The following is a 22,631-nucleotide window of genomic DNA, read 5'->3' as shown; positions in this document are numbered from 1 at the left end:
CCACCTACTGAAATAGAAGAGTATTACATTATCTGCCGCACTTTATTACAGCAGGCACCCGACAATGGTTAAAATTAGGAGATATTACATAATTTCCCGCGGCACACCTGACGATCTCTCACTGGCACACTGGTTGAAAATCACTGCCTTAGTGTACCCAAGGAAGCAATTTGCGTTTAAAGCAGAAAGTCAGATCTATGGGTGAGGGCGGACCTACGTCACTTCCGCCTACCAATCCCCTAGCAACCGGGAATTCGTTGAAAACAAACCAGCTCACAGCGAACACAGCATTGACAGAAAAAGCATTTAACGAGTGTTGTGTCTTGGAAGTCGGCGTTAAATCCTTCATTTACGCATTTTTACTTATTCGCATATCGTGTGAAAAAACAAAAATGTATTATTTGCGTCAGACTCGTCTCAGTGAACTTTAACGCTTCTCAGGCTTAGCTTAGCTTGCTAGTTAGCTTAGCCTGTGCGCTACTAAGAAAGAGACACGGAAGTTATCAACAACAAGTTTAAGTGTTAGTGTATAAAATATTGAGAGATTTGAGGGCTGCATGTATTGAATGGCAACATGAAAATTATAGGGTTTATTGGTTTTTAAAAACCCAACTGTTAAGTGCAAATTTAAACGAAACCGGTTTTCGAAAATAGCTAGCTAGGCTACAGACTATATAGTATATTACTTACTTAACTTAATCCTCTTCTTCCCGGATGGGAAATAAGGCTTCGACGACTCGACACCATTCATCTCGCTGCTGTGCTCGTCTCTGTGCCTCGCCCCATGTAAGCTTCATCTCTTTCAGCTCCCCTTCAACTGTTCTTCGCCAGGTGTTCTTTGGCCGCCCTGGCTTACGTTTTCCCGGTGGTGTCCATCTTAACGCTGCCTTTGGTATCCTCTCGTTGTCCGGTTTTCGAAAATAGCTAGCTAGGCTATAGACCAGGGGTGTCAAACATACGGCCCGCGGGCCGGAACCGGCCCCCAAGGAGGTTCGATCAGGCCCGCAGGATAATTTGAAAGTGGAAAAAATGCATAAAAGACATGGAATTAATATTTTGAATTCGCTGCAATTCATGGATTATCCGCTAAGGGGCGCACTCTTTCCATCAGAGTAGAAGACAAGCCCCATCACTGAGACAGACTGAAAACAGCAGACGGTATCAATGCGCCATCTGCTGCTTGTTACGACGTTGTTAATACCTTGGTCTCTACCTCTCCGCTACACCCTCATTAGCCAAAATGTCGTTATCCAAACGGAGAAAAGTAGATAAGGAGTGTAGAATTTTCAAAGAAAAATGGACCACGTCCTATTTATTTACAGAGATGCACGGAAAACCTTCGTGCTTGGTGTGTTTGCAACAAGTTTCGGTATTGAAGGAATATAATATTCGACGCCACTACGAGACTCATCACAGCGAAAAATATGACGGCTTGCAAGGACAACTGAGAAGAGATAAGATTAACGAATTGCTGGCGGGTCTGAGGAAACAGCAGTCAACTTTCATCCAGAGCCGAGAAGTCAGTGAAGCAGCGGTAAAAGCCAGCTACCTAATTGCTAGCGAAATAGCATTAGCATCGAAGCCGTATTCCGACGGTGACTTTGTTAAACGATGCATGATGAAGGCGGCTGAACTTGTATGTGTAAGTGGTTTAAAAATTCCTTTCTTTAAAAGTCTCATTTAATCTTAAAGTGCATTACTATATTTTTCAGTACCAATTAAAGTTTTGTGCCTTTGTACAATCAGTGGGATCAGTTGCAATGCATATTTGTGAATGATAAAAGTAAATTGCACATTTGTCTAAGGAAATATGAGGTGTTTCATGAAATGTTTTGTAAAAGGATAGTTCATTAAATTTCAATATTTTCCTAATGTTCTTGTGCTTCTTAACACCAAAACAAAGGAAAGACATGATATTTTGGTTATTTATAGCAGAGTATGGTATAATTTTAATGGTCCGGCCCACTTGACATCTCCCTAGGCCGTATGTGGCCCACGATGCGAAATGAGTTTGACACCCCTGATCTAGGGTATAGTATATACCGCATGTTATTTTTGTACAACAACAACTTCAGCTGTCGAACGTTATAAGGTACAAATTCAACAAGTACAACATTAGCACGGACGTATAGCCAAGTTGTGGCTAAGAAGGTGGATTTTTGTTCCTTATATTTACCAGAAACGAAGTGATCCGAACACACGACCCGGGACTTTGGGCGACTCCAGTGAGAACCGTCCTCGTTTTCCCGGTGTAAAGCTGCGAGCCATTTGTCTCGTCTCTGTGGGCTTTTATCACGCTTTGGCAGAACAAAATACAACCTTTGTTTTCCCTGTTTCCAGTTGTGGTTAGCACAACCAAAAACAACACAGTTTTTCGGCATTTTGGAGGCAGAATGACGGGTTTAACCAGCGTAGGTCGACAGGTTAAAGAGTAATGGCAACGGTTTGTTTTCAACGCCAGTCTGGTTGCTATGGCTCGAAGAACCCGTATGTAGCTCAGTTGCCCGGATGTCGGCCCTCACCCATACATACAGTTGCTTTCAATTGGATTTGGCTGATACGTGATAATGCAGGGAGAAGAAGAGCTCACACAGAGTTGGACAGATATGCCAATACTGACACCTAGTGGCCATAATGAAAACTGCTTCAATATTAAGAATGCCTGAAAGGCCAAGCATAAAAGCTGTTCATAATGGAGACTCAACAAGACTCTTATACCTTGAACAATGCTTTTTCTCATTGGATTTCTTTTTGTCCACTGCTGTAGTGGCTGCTGTTGGTAGGAGCTCTGTGCTCTTGTGTCATCCTTTTGTGTTCCTGATGTTTCCCTCTTGTTTTCATGTGGGTTTTTTTTGCCTTTCGTGACTTCTGCAGTGCTTTTTTGTGAACTTCTGGATCTGCCTCCTGGGAGCCTTTTTGGCCATGGAGACCAGCTGCTGGGTCTCTGCCACACCAGAGTCTGTTTGAAGGGAAAGGAGGAGATGCGGATGAAGAGACAGGGCTGCGGAGGGACAAGCTTCACAGTGTCTTGGCTGAATGAGCAGGTATCGGACACTTCGGTCTCCTTGGACGTATGCTCGCTCATCCATGCGGACTGGACACTGGCCGAGAGTTAATGGGCGGCCGAGGGTGGAGTCGGCTCTCTTGGTTGCTTTATTGGGTCTGCTCCTGTCTCGGCCATGCTCCCCCCACCCAGCAGACGATGGCGTGGAACAACGCAGACGCCACCACACTGTATATGTTTTTATTGTTGTCATTTTACTTTTGTGGCTGTGTGTAGACGTGGCTGGTTGCATCAGCTCTGCTCTTTTAATGTCTTTAATGTCCTTTGTGTTCTTTGATGTTTCCCTCTTACACAAGTGTTTATGTGTGCTATGATGTTTTTTTCCCGTGGCCTCAGTCTGGACCCCCTCCCTAGTGGCCTAGGCTTAGACTGATTATTTTTTCTTTCTCAACCACCCCCTCCCCAGCGTTTACCTGTTTCTCACCTTTTTTGTAAGGGGCGCCGAAGTTGGCAGACCCGTCAGCGATCCTGTTCTGTCTCCCTGTAATGTTTGTCTGCTCTTGAATGGGATTGTGCTGAAAATCTTAATTTCCCCTCTGAGATTATTGAAGTATTTCTGATTCTGATTCTGATTCTGACTGGACCAATGTCAGACGGTTATGCATTCTCCAAACAACAGGTGTTTGTTTCCATCATCATAATTCAGCATGAAAACACAGAAACAAAACGACTGTAGATATATATACTGAACTCAAATTTCAGTTGCCATTTTAATAAAGTACATCCCAAGGGGACAATGTATAAGTAAAACTTGGACATAATTTAGAGGATGCGACTCGTATACTGTAGCAATATTTGGGAAACTTCAGAAGATAAATGACAATAGTGGCTGAAATGTCAGGAGTTTACTCACTTCTGTGAGATACTGCAGATCACATGTGTCATACATGTCATGTCATGAGCTGTGTGACAGATTTATTGGTATTTTCCTGTGTTTAGTGTTTCTTCCTGGCGCGCGCTCTTGTTTTTGTTTCCAATTCCAGTTTTGGTTATGTCTTGCAGTGACTTCCCCACTTCACAGCTGCTCTTGATCAGTGATCAGGGGACCTCTCTTGCCTCTGATCACTAATCAGGAGGGTTTATCTCTCATTGTTACCGCATGAGACACCGGTTTGTTTTTGTCTATTTTGACTTATCTTTATGGTGCACTTTTTGATGTTCGCTTGCCTTGTCCCAAATCAAATACCTTCTCTTCTGCACTTCGCCCACAGTCTTTGCATCCTGGGGTCACGCCAACAGCAAATATGCGCTACCGTGAAAACTCAAGGCCCTGAGCCCGGATATTGCCCACCATAATGTCTGGAAATAATGTGCGTCAATAAAGCACTTTATTTTTCCTACTAAATGTATTTGTAATTTTTTAAACAAAAATTGCATGCATTTCAAACAATTGCATGTCTTATAAATTTTAATATTACTGAATCTGATCATGCAAAAACATCAAATTAACATATATTCCAAAAATTTTATGTTAGAATAAAAATCTGTATGTGTCACTTGTCACCCTGACTTATGATTTCCAAGCAAGGTGTCCATCAATTTGTACTTAAAAAAATGTAATAATCAAATGCATAGGCAATTGTCTTATATTATATGAGGCGATTGATTATACATTAACATTCATATATATTCACACTTACCAGCGGCCCTAAATGAAAATACCCTGCTGTAAATACAGTAGATGGTTCTGCACGAATGCAGCTGAAATAGGCTGCAGCACGCCCGGCAACCCCAAAAGGGACAAGCGGTAGAAAATGCATGGATGGATAGTTGATTAGATGGACAGATGGGAAGGAGACATATTCAATGACAATTACCCACTTTTTATTTGATTAATGATTTATTGACATTTACTTTTCTCCACCATGGTTTCTCTTGATACCTACTTTGTTTACCATAAAGTTTGTCATTTTTAAATTACATTTATAATAATGATTTACTCACGTACACATGTATTGTTCATTTTCTTATTGCAATAAACAAGAGTAGCCAGAATGAGTCAGGTATTGCTACAGTTCACTATACAAACTCTTTGTCCATCTGACGATGAAATTCAAAAAAATAACTTTGTTGGCAAGACAAACGTACATCATAGCCTCTCTTCTCTCTCGCTCTCTGCTGCAGGAGAGGCGGAGGGCACAATAAGGCTAAGGCTAGTCGCCGAAACACAGCTAACATGGAACACCTGCTCTGAAAATAGGAATCTAATATATTTTCTCCCACGTGTGAATAATGATGATGAATGCTTCAAACCTTTCGGACAGGCCAGATTGCAGTACACGGGATCAAGGTCCCATGTACCATACTGCGTTAGGCCACTCTATAACTCCAGGTGGCGACGACATGGGTAGCGAGCAAGTCCCAACACACACTAGAACACATATGTTACACACACCAACAGGAAGAAGAGCACAGACCCTGGAATAGTTCCTCACTTGCGAAACGGACTCATGAAGAAGATTTCTGCTCTGCAACAAAAAACAAAAGAGCACAATGGTGGACACCACAAGGCCAGCCTCTTCTTGGAGTAATGGCATGGCAAATGTTCCTCACAGAACAAACGACACGAGTCTATAGCTTTCGTCTCTCCATTTTGTACCCTGTTCCCAAAAGCAGAGATACCCCCAAGCAAAACAAAGGCCCTTTAATATGAAGGGTCGACCCCTAAAAAACACATTTCTCTCTCTCAGTCCGCCCTCAGGAGGACTTATGGAAGAACCGAAAAGTCTGTCTGCCGGCTGCCAGTTTACATGTTTGACTTCCAGACATGTCACAATGATAACGATACAAAAATGCTCATTGCATTGCAATATTCAGACAAAAGGTAAGACATTAGAGCTCAGTTTCTAAATAAAAGGGCACAGTGTACATCTCCATAGCTCAGTTGCGTCATCAGTTGTGACTCCTTTACAAGTCTGTGGGTTATCAACACTCTCATCCTTGTGTTTACGACCTACACTATTAAATCGTGCTGACTTTTTTTTTTGCTTGTCTTAATGCATGAAATAATTCAAACCAGTCTAAAATCAAACAAAGTGCTCAGCAGTCTTTGTGAAAGAAAACAAAAGTCATGGCTCTCAATTTTGTAAGGGAATATTTTGAGCTGGCTTCAACTCAATCATTACTCCATTGATGGGCCCCGAACGGGACAAGCGGTAGAAAATGGATGGATGGATGGATGTTTTTGGCTTTCACCCCCCCTCCCCCCCAATGCTTTTTTCCTAGCATTAGATTGCCAAAAGTAATGTGTCCACTGCTCTATAGCTATGTTCGCACTGCAGGTCAATTCAGATTTTCTTAGTATCTGCTTTTTTCACATCAATGTGAAATGGGACCCATTACCTCCCTGCTTGACACTCAGCATCAAGGGTTAGAATTGGGGGTTAAATCACCAAAAATTATTCCCGGGCGCGGCCACCGCTGCTGCTCACTGCTCCCCTCACCTCCCAGGGGGTGATCAAGGGTGATGGGTCAAATGCAGAGAATAATTCCGCCACACCTAGTGTGTGTATGACAATCATGGGTACTTTAACTTAACAGTGTAATTCCGATGTTTTAATCCGACTAAGGCCTTTTTGTATGTGGCTATCAGAAATGGATCTGATGTGATAGCAGTCTGAACGATCAGGGTGCAAAAGTAAATTGTGGACAAAGTCGCAGAAAACCGTCAGTGGCAATAATATGATATTTTAGAACAGGGATTCTCAAACTTTGGCTCCATCTAGTGATATGCCAAATAATCACTTAATTAAATATTCAAACACGGTGTTACTGTTCAAACTGTGTAATGTTACAGTGGCCAAACATATTAAATATACTTGCTAAATAAAACCTCTGCCTTGTTTTTAATGAATAGTTAGGCCTACTACACCACCGCATTTGTATGTTGGTCATCATGGTTGCACTTGGAGAGCCAAGTGTTTTTGAGGTGGTACTTGGGGAAAAAATTTGAGAACCAGTTTTAGACGTTATTAAATTATAGTAGAACTTAAGGTCCCATCGCTGTGACACTTTCCGTTCACTTTAGCCATACATTGAAGTTTTTGGGGTAATGATTCAATAAAAAAAATCATTCTGGGCTATCGTCATACCCTGCAGTGTGAATGCAGCCTTTGTGCAATTTTGACAGGAAGGTGAGTAGCGAGAGAATGTGAAAGTGCTGGAACAGATAACGGCGTCATACAAAAGTTTGACCCTGCAGGACCCAGATGTGATGTTGCACACAGAAACAGCTTGGTTACGTTAGCGCACACACGGTTGAGCCGCACCACCCACAGTGTGAATCAATGATTGAACACCTGGGTTCATGAGAGGTTAGTGACAGGTTTTTGCTGTGTGAAAGCCCGATGTGAACTCTCCCTAATGTGTAGTATTTGCAGTGATCATCATGGCTCTATTACAGCACTCACAGGACAGTGGAACATTTGAAGTCTTATGACAGGGAGTAGTTATAAACAAATAATTCTGGAAAAATATGCCTCGAAAGTGTAAACTTTGTGTGAGACCACCACAAAAGGACACCAGTTATTGTAAATAGGGAAATTATAATAATAACCATAGAACCACAAATAGAACGTAAACACAAAGGAAAGTGTTTTAGGTAGGGGTGTCCCGATCCGATATTGGGGTCAGATATTGGTCTGATATTAGCAGTCCTGTAGCTCGTTTACTTGTGCAAAGAAAGCCTAGTTAACAGCTAAATGTCTTCCAATAAGCACACAATGTTGGTCTTTTCTAGTATTTCAGTAAAGTCACTTAAATATTTTTACTGTCATTGTGTTTGCAAAATGACTAAAAAGACTCTTGAATCTTGAAAAGGTAAACATGGTAGGCTATATGTTAGGCTACTAAGGGCAAGCATCTACACAACACCTTAGCACACGTAAGCGTAAAAGCTAGACATACGTAATTAGTGTCCTTCGAAGACTTAATGAACAATATAGCAGTCTAAAACAACACATTTGTCAATATAAACAATTATCAAATACGTATTGTTTTACTTAGATACAAATTCTCCATGGTAGAAGTGTATTAAAAGGTATCCAGTAACAAACGTGTCCACATCATTCAATTGACTGCATCAAAACCTGAAATTGATTATTGTTGCCATTAGGTGTTACTAAAAAACAAATTACCCCTCCACTTCAACTTAAAGAGAGCATACAATAGGAAGGGGATTCTTCATGGTTTACCTGACACATGAAACGTGACAAATTGGAAGGTGCACTATCCACTTAAGCCCCCAGACGGCAGGGGAGTGTTGAATATCTTAAAATTTGTTTTGTGGCAATTACCAACTTTGACCGCAGTGTCAGTTGCTATGGAGAGCGGCACTTTCCATCATTTTCAGAAGACTGTATGGCAAAATGATTAACCCCCCCACCTTCCTCTCACGCGAGATCCACCCAGGAATATGGCCATATGAATCCCTTTCCTACTGTAAGTCTATCATATGGTTAGTGTGTTTCATACCTACCATTGCTCTCTATTTGAGTAATTCAACGCGATTAAACTGAGTAATTCAACGTGATCAAACATGTTCTAACATTCCACACAACAAAACAACACATGTATGAATGATTTGTGCTAAAATCGTATCTGATCATCGGCCAGTACTCAAAGCTCCCACATCTGTGTTTGTATCGGAAGTCTAAAGGTTGTATCGGGACACCCCTATTCTTAGGTATCTTAAATGCTTAGTACACTATGCGCTACCAAATGCATTTGATAACCTAAAAAGCATACAGCCAAAAACCATTTGGGCATTAGTGTGAAAATAAGGGATATTTTTACTGCACTTAAAAAAACAGGTTGTTTTCTACTTCTGAAGCAATCATATTAATACAGTGTACAAGCTCAACATGTATGTTTTTATAGAAGTCAACCAGCGTCATATAAACACCGATAGTTCTCCTATATGTCCCAAACTGCTCTCGTTTCGGGCCTTGCTGAGGCTTCCTTTCTTTGACTGATACTGAGGTTTGCAGATCTGCCTGGTGGAAATGCTTTTTTTTTCACTGCAATCTATTTTAAAACATAGATTTGTGTGTGTTTCTGCATGCAACCATCCAATGACCCATGCTAACACTCTTCTCACCTCACCTTCTCACAAGAGAGTTCTCCACCTGCCTGTCTGCAAATATTACTTACATTGTTGTGGGTCATATGCAGTACTTCCTACCACCATTAGTACATGTGGTGCACACAAAACTACACCACTGAAAAAACATCACCGTCTCTGTTTTTTTTTTAAGTGCATAGGATGAGAAGAGCACATTGATGATTTATGGTGGCAGAAGAATGATGATGATATGGTCCATGTGGTTTGGATGGTGCGTCTTCTGTAGCTCTTCAAGCAACCATGTCTGGCTACAGCGACAGGATGTACAAGTTCAATGGATAATAATGAATATCTCCTCTCTGCCCGTTCCTTCTGCAGGTCACTCGCAAGTCTTTGAAATGGAGAAAGGGTTTCAGGTAAAGGGAAATACGAGAGACTTGAAGTTCTCCTTCTTTCCTCCCCCAGGACATGTTTAAATAAGCTTGGATCAGTTGCGGTCTGTGGATCATGTTTGTATCTTCACAGTGTGCTTTTGGAGAGGCTGATCCCAACCAGTCCCAAGTCAGATGGTGTGATATGTCAGTAAGGGGAGAAGAGGATGGGCCCGTGGGCGGTGCGTATGGGCCCAGGGGCGGGTCTCAGGATGGCGTGGCTTAGAGGCGGTCCTTGCAGCAGGTGGTGGTGCGGGTGGTGCGGGTGGTGCGGGTGTGGTGTGGGATGTGCCGCACGGAGAGCCAGTGGGTTCCTGGAAGCGGCCGCAGCCATTGCCGCAGCAAGAGCCAAGGGACTGGGCAGCAGGCCTGCCCCCAAAGCTTTGGTGAGATCCTTGGAGAAGGTCAGAGAGGGCTGAATAGCACAAAGGAGTGAGAATTAATTTCTCAATTAATTTCTGCTACGCAAACACAAATAGAACAGGAATAAATATTAGGAACAAAAAAAAAAAACTTTACTAACTATAGGTCCTTTTTCCACCGCACAAACGTTTTCAGGAACTTTCCCATTAACCATGAGTTCTAACTGTGTTTCCACCAAAACTAACTAACTGGGTAGATTTACTTCTTTAGGAACTATTTTAGTTCCTGCCAGCTTGGTGGGACTTTAGGAAGGTTACTGGAACTTTTGAGGGGGCGGGCTGTGCTGTCAACCGCTGATTGGTTGAACACAGTTATTGACGTTCTTAAAACTATTTTTTGGAACACACGACCGCCAGGCAAAGACGACTTGTGTATTTCCCATTTCTTGCATATTTCTGTTACAGCAAACTTGATAACGGAGAGAAAGAGAGAAAAAAAAAAACACGAAGGAAACTTTTGACCTGCAGGAACTTTTGTGTGGCATCTGTGTGCTGAAGAACGCTTAACCTATATGCAGTTTAATGTTGTTTACTATCTTTTACAAAATAAATTTTTGTACGCAAAACTCAGAGAAAGGGACTTGATCTTTTTAAACAGAGGCCGCAGAACAGTTTCAGTCTTGATAAATCACAGCGTCAGCAATAAATAATTATACAGCATCTCCTCCACTTATAACAAACACGATAAATTGATAGGGCTCTCTATTTTGCTCATTTAAGAGACGCAATCTGCTCTACACAGACTTGGTAGATCAGCTGTGCAATCAAGTTTGCACATGTTTTAATAGACACTTGTAGATCAGGCCCATAATTCAATGTTTGATTATGCTTGATTGAGAAGTTTTATGGTTCAATTTAGTTCAGATTAACACACAAAAAAAATGTATAGCAAGACTTGCTAGAAATGTTACCGTTAGATCAGCTCCCCTGTGCTTCTTGTGCCGGCTGAGGAGAGGGTTTGGCTTGCCTGCCATGCCATCCCGGTGCCTTCGACTTGATATGTGCTAAAACAAATCCAACAAATAACACATTACTTGTATTATTAGTCTTTATTAAACATATTACTATAACATCTGTTCTTTCAAATGATTCATCATCATTAAAGAACTTTACAAATATGTCAAGCACAAGGACAAAAATCTTGGTACAGGTATACGGTTTGGGCTGGGTCCTTTTGTTCCTCTTGAACCTTTATTAAAGGAGCTTTTTGGTGGGTACACGCCCTTTCTGTTCCAGAATGACTGTGCCCTGGTGCACAAAAAATTGTTTGACTTACCACAGAGGTAAGCAGACAGCAGACAAAGCATTTTAATTTGGACATCATTTTTTCTAAATCCTTTTTATTTCTATATTCACTCCCTGTATAATGGCCAGATCAGGGGCAGACTTACAATTAAGCAAACAGTTACCTGTGGATCCCAAACGTCTAATAAAAACAATTTATACAGTTTTCTTCTCCTAAAAAAAGTTCCGGTATCTATTTAGTCTTGCCTTAATTTGTGCAATTAAAGTTTGATTTTTTAATTTTTTAATCAAACTACTCGATGTGGCAACTTTTTTTCTCACTGACACCGGATGTAGGTGCTCTACAGCAGCACTAATCAGCAGCAGCATTGCTGCATGTCAGCATGCAGAGGTGAAGTAAGTGATGATTTTCATTACAAATATTGGATATTTAAATACTGAAGTGCTCAAAATAGTAAATTATTGTAACTGAGGGTCTGGTAAAATGTAGGGCTATCTTCGTAGAAAGGCCCAACTTTATTGTCAACAGTTTCGTCCCCCGTTCCAACATTGCAGCCGTAAAAATTAAACAAAAAATCTACGCTTTTTCCCACTAGTCACACACTTCTGGCTTCTACAATAATAGCTAGCTAAAGAATTGCTTACACTATATTACATTTTGAATAATGTTTTTGTCAATTACAGTAAACATGTTGGGATCAGTGACACTCATCGCCTTGGTAGTTCCTCACAACATATGGTAAATTACCATGTTGTTGTTTTAATTTTTAAATTTTATTGTATTTATTTTCTTAAATTAATCAATCCAACAAAATAATACACAATAATACCATTATAATACAATTCCAATTCCAAAACCAAACCCGGCCCAGCAACATTCAGAATAGCAATCTACAGAGCAATTGAGAGGACACACAAACATGACACAAAACACTCCAAAAGTAGTCAAATAATATAATATCAACAACAGTATCAATTTGAATAAAAATTCCAACATAGCAGTGATTAGAAATCCCTCATTGACGTCATTATCACAGCCATTTATAAAAAAAATAAAAACATTTAAAAAATGAACAATAGTGTCACAGTATCTTACACTTGCATTGCATCTCATAAGCTTGACAACACATTATGTCCGGGTACTCCGGCTTCTTCCCACCTCCAAAGACATGCACCTGGGGGTAAGTTGATTGGCAACACTAAATTGGCCCTAGTGTGTGAATGTGAGTGTGAATGTTGCCTGTCTATCTGTGTTGGCCCTGTGATGAGGTGGCGACTTGTCCAGGGTGTACCCCGCCTCCCGCCCGATTGTAGCTGAAATAGGCTCCAGCAACCAAAAGGGACAAGCGGTAGAAAATGGATGGATGGCCAATATTTTCCACAAAGATAAAATGAGTCATATTTTAGGTTTATTTAATAGTTAAAACACATTTAAATAATGGATCCCATATTCCAATGTATGACTCATTATTATCTAAACTAAATGCATTTTTTTCTACTGATATACTTTCCATAGCTTGTGTACAACAGTCAGTATGAGTTGGACTATCAACATCTATCCATTTTTTTTTTGTTATGTGGAGGGCCACAATCACTAGGTTTGCCTTGGGCCCCTAATGGCTAAAGACTTGTCCATACGTAAACATATTTTTGATATAACTTTGTTCACATACCTGTTTGAGCTGCTGTTCAGAATTGACCCGCACATTGCAGATCTCACAGTGGAAGGTTCTTTCCTGAGTGTTTGGGTCCACCGGACCACTTCCCTGCTCTCCACTGGGCTTGGGGCCCAGGCGTGGATATGATTTGATGGGGCCCAGCCCACTCCGCGCCTCCAAGATGGTTTTGTGTTTGGTACCTGCACATACACACATATGCAGGTCAGTAATACCATTGACTGTTACCACATCATGTGCAGTTTTTAATGCTAGATGACTCTAAATCAGGGCATTCAATCGATCGCAACTGGACTGTGTGGTTTGTCTTAGAAGACGTTTCGCCTCTCATCCGAGTAGGCTTCATCAGTTCGTGCTCATAGACTTAGATTGGTCAGATCTAGATCTAAGGGCGGTATTAGTGCTGCAGACTGTGTATGACGAAGTACTCCAATATGGCCACTAGAGGCCGCCAGTCACACAGCTGTGCAGCAGGTGAGCAACAGCATATGAACTCAATATCCTCTTTCATGTTATTATTTTTAAAATAGTCCATTGATGTTCAATTGAAGGGAAGATGAAAAAAAAAGTGTCCCACATGTGCATGCATCAATGACATTACTGAACCCATAAAACTGTTTTACTGCAAACCACAAATGGTTCCAGAGAGACATGTGGTCTATTCATAATTATGTATTTATCAAAATGTGTGTGGCAAATCAGCACTACAACTATTATGCTATTGTTGTAATTGTGTGATTTATGATTTAATCTAATTCTGTTTTTGAAAAAAAAATATGGTAACACTTAAGTATGGGGAACACATATTCACCATTAATTAGTTGCTTATTAACATACAAATTAGTAACATATTAGCTCTTAATTAGTCATTATTAAGTACGTATTAATGCCTTATTCTGCATGGCCTTAAGCCATTAATATTAATAATTAATTAATAATAATTAATTAATTAATAATTAATAAGCCATTAACTAAGAGTCTCTCCTCAATAACCTCAGAATTATTGCTATTAGTAACCCTAACCCTAACCCTTATATGTTCCCCTAGTGTCTAAATAACTCTAAATTAAGTCTTTGTTACTTTAATAAGCAACTAATTAATGGTAAATACTATATATATATATATATATATATATATATATATATATATATATATATATATATATATATATATATATATATATATATATATATATATATATATATATATATATATATATGTATATATATATATGTCGCACAATTAACCAGTTGATGCTTCATTCGGACATGAAAAATGAAATATTTAGAGCATCAGAAAAAAATGCTTCAAAGGTAAGGTTACATGTTACAGGTTACAATTCTGATGTTCTAGCATGTTGTTGACAAACAGTTTGTGTCAAAAAGTGTGTCTGTGACGATTATCACATGCTTATGTTCACATCATATCTCCACATCAACACTTTAAGTCCACAGTCCCTCCATGCTATGCCCTCTACTCTTGAAGGAAAGCCATTGGCTCAGACTTCACTCTCCTAAAGGCCTTTGAACAGAGTTAAGGTTACAGAATGATGGAGGGTTAGGTTGGTGGGGGGTTCTGGGGCATGGAAGTTGTGAGGAGGAGGAGGAAGACTACATGACTGCATTCACTCAAGGACAGAAATGCTCTCTTGAGGTGTCTCTTTTCGCTTTTCTTCTATTTTGGTCCGAAAATAGATGGATTTATTGTCATTGAAAGGTCGACTGACATGTGGAAACCAACACAGACAACGAACATTTATGTAGATACAAACTTAGCCAATGTGTTGACAGAAAACCTTTGCAGCAAATCTGTAACAGCATTACACACACTTCCTTTCCTAGCTTTTTCTTTTGTACTCGCTCCTCACGTCTTCACACGATTACTTTTAGATCCCGTAGCTGCTAACATGCACAGTTTTATTTCGGGGAATGCACGGGGTCATTGATTCCAGATTATTCCCCTCATTGAGTTTCAACAGTAATATGTCACTCAAGGGGGCTGGATTTCATATTGTGGTATCATTTTTGGAGTTACTGTGCATACGGCCTGATCTACTGAAAGCCAAATAACAAGTTGTAATTAGTGTGTGAACATTCCAAAATTGTGTGCTCTATCAGCAGGTGTGTTGCAGGCAATTTACTAAGACTGTGTGTATAATTGATAACTAGTGATATAGACCACCTTATTTAAATGAAGTTATTGTGTCACCATGGAGACACTCATTTCCCTCCACATTTATGACATTTAGGGGTATTTAATGGTCCAACGTGTGGCGTTTCATCTGGCTATATGGAAACGCAATCTGGAGAACAGAACCTACTTTTAGCACAGTGAAGGTGCACTCTGGGAGGCGCTGTGGTGTTGTGATGCTGCGTCTTACATGATCCAGTGCAAGAAAATGCATATTGCAAAATGTTTTTTCATACAAAAGGTATACTATAATTGTTTCCAATATATAAAAAAAGGAACATTATTTTGAAAAAACACCAACAGACCAAAACAAATGACTTTAATTTGTTTTAATTAGCCCCTTAAGTCACCCAGCAGCCATAAAATGAAATTGCTGAATAGACAATATGTTTAAATTTAGTTTTATTTCCGACAGTCCAAATTTAACCCAGCTGGTGCTGCCCCTTGTTTTTACTGCATTCTGCATGGGGGCGCGGTGGTTAATATGAGAGGCATGTGTGCTGACCACTCGGCAGACCAGCCGCCAGCACTACTCTTGAAGTTGTCCGGGAGTGAGGTTTACTAACGTACACCTTGCGCAGCCACACTGGCTGGCCCCCGTTATACAAATACAGTATGTTGACACGCGCAGACAAAAATATCTCTCTCAATCATTTGTCTTTGCACCGCAATCTCCTCCTTTCTCACATGCATTCGGGTGCAACTGCCAGGTATTCTAGACGTACAAAGTATAAACACAAAACAGTGGCCGCAGAACAGTTTTAGCTTTGATAAATCGCATTGTGAGCGCAAAATTATTATATCTGCATTTTTCCCTCCCGGTATTGTGTGTGTTCAGATAATCAGCCTACATTCTACATATGCATGAAGACAGACAAGCTAAATAGACTCAACTCTCTATTTTGCTTCTTTAACAGATGCAATCCTCTGCGCACAAGCTTAGTAGATCAACTGTACGTGCACTATTAGTTTTGCACATTTTTCTAAACGCAAACTTTTGGTAGATCAGGCTCACAGGGTGCGGGATCTATTTTCATGCGTCATTCTAACGAACATTTAATCGGTATACTTCCATCGCTAAAAGGGATCCGAATCTTTTTCATGAAAATGGTTGGTTCTCAAATTGTTTCCAAATAAATACAGGGTAAATACTCAAACTGTCAATGTTTAATTAACTGTACTGTACAAAAATAAGTTACTCCCTGGAGCATAGGTGTCAAACTAATTTTAGCTCAGGGGCCACATGGAGAAAAATCTACTCCCAAGTGGGCCGGACTTGTAAAATCATGGCATGGTAACTTAAAAATAAAGACAATATCATATTGTTTTCTTTGTTTTACTTTGGCAAAAAATAGAAGATCGACATTCTCCACAACCCTCTTGACTAAACACTTCCAAGTTAGTTGAAAATTCAGAGTAAAAAAAATGATTTAGTTTCAAAAACACAATGAAGAATACAATGAACTTACACTTTGTCTCAGTGTATCTACAAAGCCATAAAACTAAGTCACAGCCTGTCTGGGATTGAAAAAATTAAATAATAAAGAGATAAAAACTCTTCTCTGTCTTAAATACCTCATTTGTCATATCCAGCTAGTTCAACAAACCCTACAAACAGAGGTAGAAATGATTCAAATGAATGAATGAAACTAGTTTATTTCGGTCATATAATCAACCATTTTGTGTGATCAAATTAACAGTACAGATTATACATATTTAACAATCATACACATTTACACACAAAAAGAAAAGAAAAAGAATAACCGAAAAGGAATAGGCTGAAGCCAAGGCTTATATTTGCCTGTCGTATACCTTCACTGAAAATAAGGTTACCTGGAACATCAACGTTCAAAAAATCCATGGGATGAAAGTAATTGTTACTATATTTTATAATTTTCTATTATTTCACCTTTCAAGGCTTTCTTAAACCTTAACAAATAACTACATGTCTTCAACTCATCACTGAGCTTGTTCCACCATTTACCTCCTAAAACTGAAATACATTTGTATTTTATATTCGTTCTTACTTTACCTATTTCAAAAATTGATATCCCCCGTAAATGATAGTTTTCTCCTCTTAATTTAAATAACCTAAGAATACAAGCTGGAAGGCTGTTGTTCTTTACTCGAAACATAATTTGCATTGTTTTAAAAACACAATATCTGAAAATTTTAACAAATTAGAACTTATAAATAATGGATTGTTAGGTTCATAGTAGCACACTTTGTGTATAATTCTAATGAACCTTTTTTGAAGCGGTTTTAAGTTACACTCTGTGTTCACATTTCTCTTTTTTAACAGAAGCATTTTGGGGCAATTGGGTGCCAAATAATGACACGTTCAAAGCAGAAGACGTATAAAGGGCAGATTTTACGTTTCATTTTAATCAAGGGGGAAGAACCGCAGCCACGCTTTACTGTGTACCATTTGCTTGCCTAACAGAATTGCTATTGCGACATCCAGTGGACATATTTAAAAACAGCAGTTTCTTTCATCAAAAAACAGCTAATCTTTATACTTAGCAATCTCATCTCGCGGGCCGGATAAACCTGTTCGCGGGCCTGATCTGGCCCACGGGCCGTACGTTTGTCACCCTTGCCCTGGAGAATACTACTGAAAAAAAGTAAAATAAACAAAAAAGTAGGAATTTGAATTGAACTCCAAATTGAAAACTAAAGTTACGGCAGTTCCGATATTATTTATTGTTTTGCGATGTAAGAATGAAAAATGTAAGTCAATAAAGAAAACTAGTAGAACCCTTTGAGTATTGTACATGTGGAATAGGTGTAAAATACCAGTCATGTGTGCAAAGCTGTGACAGAACACACACAAGAGTGCTCATGGTCAGATTTAACAGATCCAAACTATCCCCTCAAAATAGGGTCACAGAAAGGGCATGAAGGCTGAAAGCTGGCCCAGACTGAGAAAGGGAAGTTTTGCAACAGTAACACAAGCTCAGTGTTTTTCTTACACATAAATATTAACTTATGTGCGAACAATTTCAAGTGGGAGGCCACCGGCTACGGAAAGCAAGTGACATGCAGCTGGAGACACGACGGAATATGAATATTTGAAAGGGGAAAATGTGCATGTTGAATATTCTATCAGTTTTGAGGAGACAGCGTGTTAGCAGATACTGCAAGTCTTAGTTTCACAGAGTGAGCGTCTTGCTGACGAACAGATCAGCTTTCTGATGATCGATCTTCCTTTCTGGGTCACCTTAAGGTTTGAAGCATTAATCTAATCAAGTTTCTGGATAGTGACCAGGGGCTTCAAAGTGAAGCGATAATTACTACTAGGGCAATACGTACACCCCCTATCAAACATGCAAAATGGTTTGTTCCACCTAGATATCGGCTTTGGACACTTCACTAAAAATAGACGTTATAACGTCATCAGAGCTCACCTTCAAGAAATCACACACAGCACCAACATTTTGGAACAAATATGAGGTGATCGAAGAAAGGAAAAATATAATAAAGCTATCTGTGGGAGAATTTGCATCTCATTGCACATAACTGTGGTGCATTAAAGGACCCCTCGATTAAAGTTAAGATCAGAAGCGTCACTAGATTTCAAAGACACTGGGAGACTTAGCCCCCAGGAAATGCACTATTAATAATATAATCATAAAATGTATTACTATGATTCACATGATTTACAGAGGATAATCCTATGTGTTTCAGCTAATATCTAAACCAGTTGTTCTTAACCTTGTTGGAGGTACCGAACCCCACCAGTTTCATATGCGCATTCACCGAACCCTTCTTTAGTGAAAAATAAAATGTTTATTTTTTTTCAAATTCAAGACAAAGTTATATGTCTTTAGTAACACTTTAGTATGGGGAACATATTCTAAGTAACAAAGACTTAATTTAGAGTTATTTGGACACTAGGGAAACATATTCTAAGTAATAAAGACTTAATTTAGAGTTATTTGGACACTAGGGAAACATATTCTAAGTAATAAAGACTTAATTTAGAGTTATTTGCAGTGTTGGGACTAACGTGTTACAAAGTAACGCGTTACTGTAACGCCGTTAGTTTCGGCGGTAACTAGTAATCTAACGCGTTATTTTTTTATATTCAGTAACTCCGTTACCGTTACTACATGATGCGTTACTGCGTTATTTTACGTTATTTTTTATGTAGTATCGGCTAGAAACTGATGCGCTGCGGTGTTGTTCTTCTGAATCTTCCTCTGTCACACGCCGGAGAGAAGAAAAGAGGCGTGTGTGTGTGTCTGGGTGTGGGTGTGGGGGGGAGGGACACACGTGATCCGCGGTTTGATATATAAAACAAAACAAAAAGGTTGTTCGCATGCACGTTCAGTCCACACACAGCGTGGTCATGGCGAGCGGAGTAACGGAGGAGCTTGAACGCCCCGCGCCATTTAATCGGTGTGTTTATAGGTGCAGACTACGTTGTGCAAAACGAGGGTTTTAAACACATGCTGAACGTGCTTGAGCCACGTTACGACATCCCGTCGCGCACCCACTTCAGCGATAAGATTGTGCCAGATCTTTATGAGCAGGAGAAGAAAAAAGTTGTGGATGAACTATCCAGAGCATCATCTGTTGCACTTACGACAGACTTGTGGACGTCCAGGGGAACTATAAGCGCTCACTTCATCACAGCAGACTGGCAGATGAGCAGCCATGCCCCCTCTACGAGAGTCACCTTGCGCAGGTACTGACACAAGCAGTGGAGGAATGGAAGATAAAGATATCCCAGTCACAAGTGATAATGCCAAAAATCACATAAATGCAGTGAATGAGGCAGGACTGGGACCACAGATAGGTGCTTTGCACATGTAGTGAATTCGGCATCACATCTCAGTCAATAGGATGGATCAGGAAGGAGGTTTCCTAGCACAACAGCTGCTCATGTACTTAAGACAAAGCAAGAAATGCTAAAGCTGCCTACTCATAAAGCTCATACATGATGTACAAACGAAGTGGAACTCCACTTATGATATGTTGGAGCAGCAGGCAGCTATATACTCTGCATTGACCCGCAACACCCTGAAGAAAAATGTCAAAGACATCATCAACCTGTCTGATGATGATGTGAGAGTGGCAGAGGAGGTCCTCCAGGTGCTTAAACCCCTCAAAAGTGTTACATCTCTACTGAGCACTGAAACTTCACCATCTGTGTCAATGATCCCGCCACTGAAAACAAGGATTGTACAATCCATGACTCTAAGTGTGGAAGACAGCAGCATCAGGCTTTATTTCACTATCTATGTTTCAAGGAAGATGATGTGCCTTCTTATGTTGCACTTTAAGTTGTTTTTTATTAATGGTCATTGGTCCAAGTTTAAAGAAAGGAGAAAAGCCTTTTTATGTTGCACTGTTTTTCATTAATTATGTTAAAATGAAAATAAAAATGCATGTCAAGTTGATCAACAGATTGTATTATTCTCCAGTGCAATAACAGTATTGTAATGAAGGCTAAAAGGGCATTAATGGGAGCTTTAAAAAAAAAGAACAAAAAAAGAAGTAATTAAATAGTTACTTTTCACAGTAACGCATTACTTTTTGATGTAAGTAACTGAGTTAGTAACTGCGTTACTTTTGAAATTAAGTAACTAGTAATTGTAACTAGTTACTGGTTTTCAGTAACTAACCCAACACTGGTTATTTGGTTGGGGTTAGGGTCAGGGTCATACTTGCCAACCCTACCGAATTTTCCGGGAGACTCCCGAATTTCAGTGCCTCTCCCGAAAATCTCCTGGGACAACCATTCTCCCGAATTTCTCCTGAGTTTCAGCCGAACTTAAGGCACGCCCTCTCAAGGTTGGCAAGTATGGGCAACCATGCTCCCGAATTTCTCCCGATTTTCACCCGGACAACAATATTGAGGGCGTGCCGTGATGGCACTGCCTTTAGCGTCCTCTACAACGTGTCGTCTCATCCGCTTTTTCTCCATACTAACAGCGAGCCGGCCAAGTCACATATTGTATGCGGCTTCTGCATACACATGCAAGTCCCTGCAAGACATACTTGGTCAACAGCCATACAAGTCACACTTGGGGTGGCCGTATACACAACTTTAACACTGTTACAAATATGCGCCCACACTGTGAACCCACACCAAACAAGAATGACAAACACTTTTCGGGAGAACATCCGCACCGTAACACAACATAAACACAACAGTACAAATACCCAGAACCCCTTGCAGTACTAACTCTTCCGGGACGCTACAATAACAGCTCGAAGGGGAAGGGGTATGCTGCCTGCACCTCAACCCCGCACCCCCAACCGCGCCCCCGCAACCACGCCTCCCTGCAACCACGCCTCCTAAAAACCATGCCCCCAACACCCCCCTCCCCCCGCCCCCCATCTCCCGAATTCGGAGGTCTTAAAGTTTGCAAATATGGTTAGAGGGTTAGGGTTATAATAAGGCCTTGCCGAATAAGGCATTAATAAGTACTTAATAATGACTAGTTAAGAGCCAATATGTTACTAATTTGCATGTTAATAAGCAACTAATTAATGGTGAATATGTTCCCCATACTAAAGTGTTACCATGTTTTTTTTTACTGGTGCATAAAATGAACCGTGCATGAACATCACCTTGTTCAAAGAACAAAACCAACACAGTGCATAAACTCACAACAAATTACACACTTGCAAATCAGTCAGCTGTTGCCGTATCCGTAATACACCGATAAGGAGAAGTTTGTATTTACACGATGAGTCGGGTGTGTTTTGACCTCCGCAGAACCCCTGAGGCCGACTCACCGAACCCCTAGGGTTCGATCAAACCCAGGTTAAAACCACTGATCTAAACTCTGAAGGAAATAAACACTTGATAGATTTATAATCATATTTGAAGGAGAACTGCACTTTTTTTGGAATGTTGCTTATCGTTCACAATCCTTATAAGAGACAGGAAGACAAAAGGTTTTGTTTTTTTTTGCATTCTAACATAACATTTGGCTTGTTCTAGAAGGCTAGCAAAATCCAGCTAATGGGAGCAATCCATTTTGTCTCTAAATCACTTTAAACATGCATTCAAAAACCACCAACAATATTTTATTTATGTTCCGTTACCTGTATAATTACCAAACTGTAGCATCATTGTTTTTGTAAGAGCGGACACGGAGGAACTCTTTTTCAAGCGAAGTATCACATTGGTATCACATTGCTTCGGTGTTAGCCGTAATAGCTAACCACGGCTAAGCTATCTTCTACGTCTACACCCAAATCGCGTTTGAGTTTGTAATACACAAAACAATGCGATAGGACAACAATCTGTACTGACTGAAAAACATGAAAAATCAAATTATAGTATCTGTAAAGTATTAGCCCACATTTCATGTTTTGTTTGTACACAGCTAGCTCAACCGTGTATGTGCTGTAGTTGAAATAACACGAGTGATGTGCTGCATGTATCATGACCAATATTAAAGTAACTCACTCGATGGACATTTGTTCGTTTGGTCCAGCTGGCTAGGGACATTTTTCAAGTTGACTGGGTAAGCAATCCATTTATGTCAAAATAGCGTGGCTCCAAGCTCCACATTTACACCA

General features: G+C 40.1%; 1 protein-coding gene across 5 annotated transcripts in view; it reads right to left on the bottom strand.

Moving 5' to 3' along the window:
- Window positions 1–4,860: 4,860 nt before the first annotated feature.
- znf385a (zinc finger protein 385A) overlaps window positions 4,861–22,631 on the bottom strand; it is a 182,595-nt gene continuing 164,824 nt past the window's right edge. For 4 of the 5 annotated variants that reach the window (XM_062053083.1, XM_062053081.1, XM_062053082.1 and 1 more), the window contains 3 exons: window positions 12,897–13,081; window positions 10,890–10,982; window positions 4,862–9,971 (listed from right to left, as the gene is read on the bottom strand). In XM_062053083.1, the coding sequence (XP_061909067.1) occupies window positions 9,705–9,971; window positions 10,890–10,982; window positions 12,897–13,081 (545 nt within the window). In that variant the 3' untranslated portion in view covers window positions 4,862–9,704. Of the gene's footprint in view, window positions 9,972–10,889; window positions 10,983–12,896; window positions 13,082–22,631 lie in introns of all 5 variants that reach the window. The other variant, XM_062053085.1, reaches the window with a different exon arrangement.

This window comes from Entelurus aequoreus, linkage group LG07 (assembly GCF_033978785.1).
Source record: "Entelurus aequoreus isolate RoL-2023_Sb linkage group LG07, RoL_Eaeq_v1.1, whole genome shotgun sequence".
In the NCBI taxonomy this organism is placed as follows: Eukaryota; Metazoa; Chordata; class Actinopteri; order Syngnathiformes; family Syngnathidae; genus Entelurus; species Entelurus aequoreus.
This window is presented reverse-complemented; position numbering and strand designations above follow the sequence as displayed.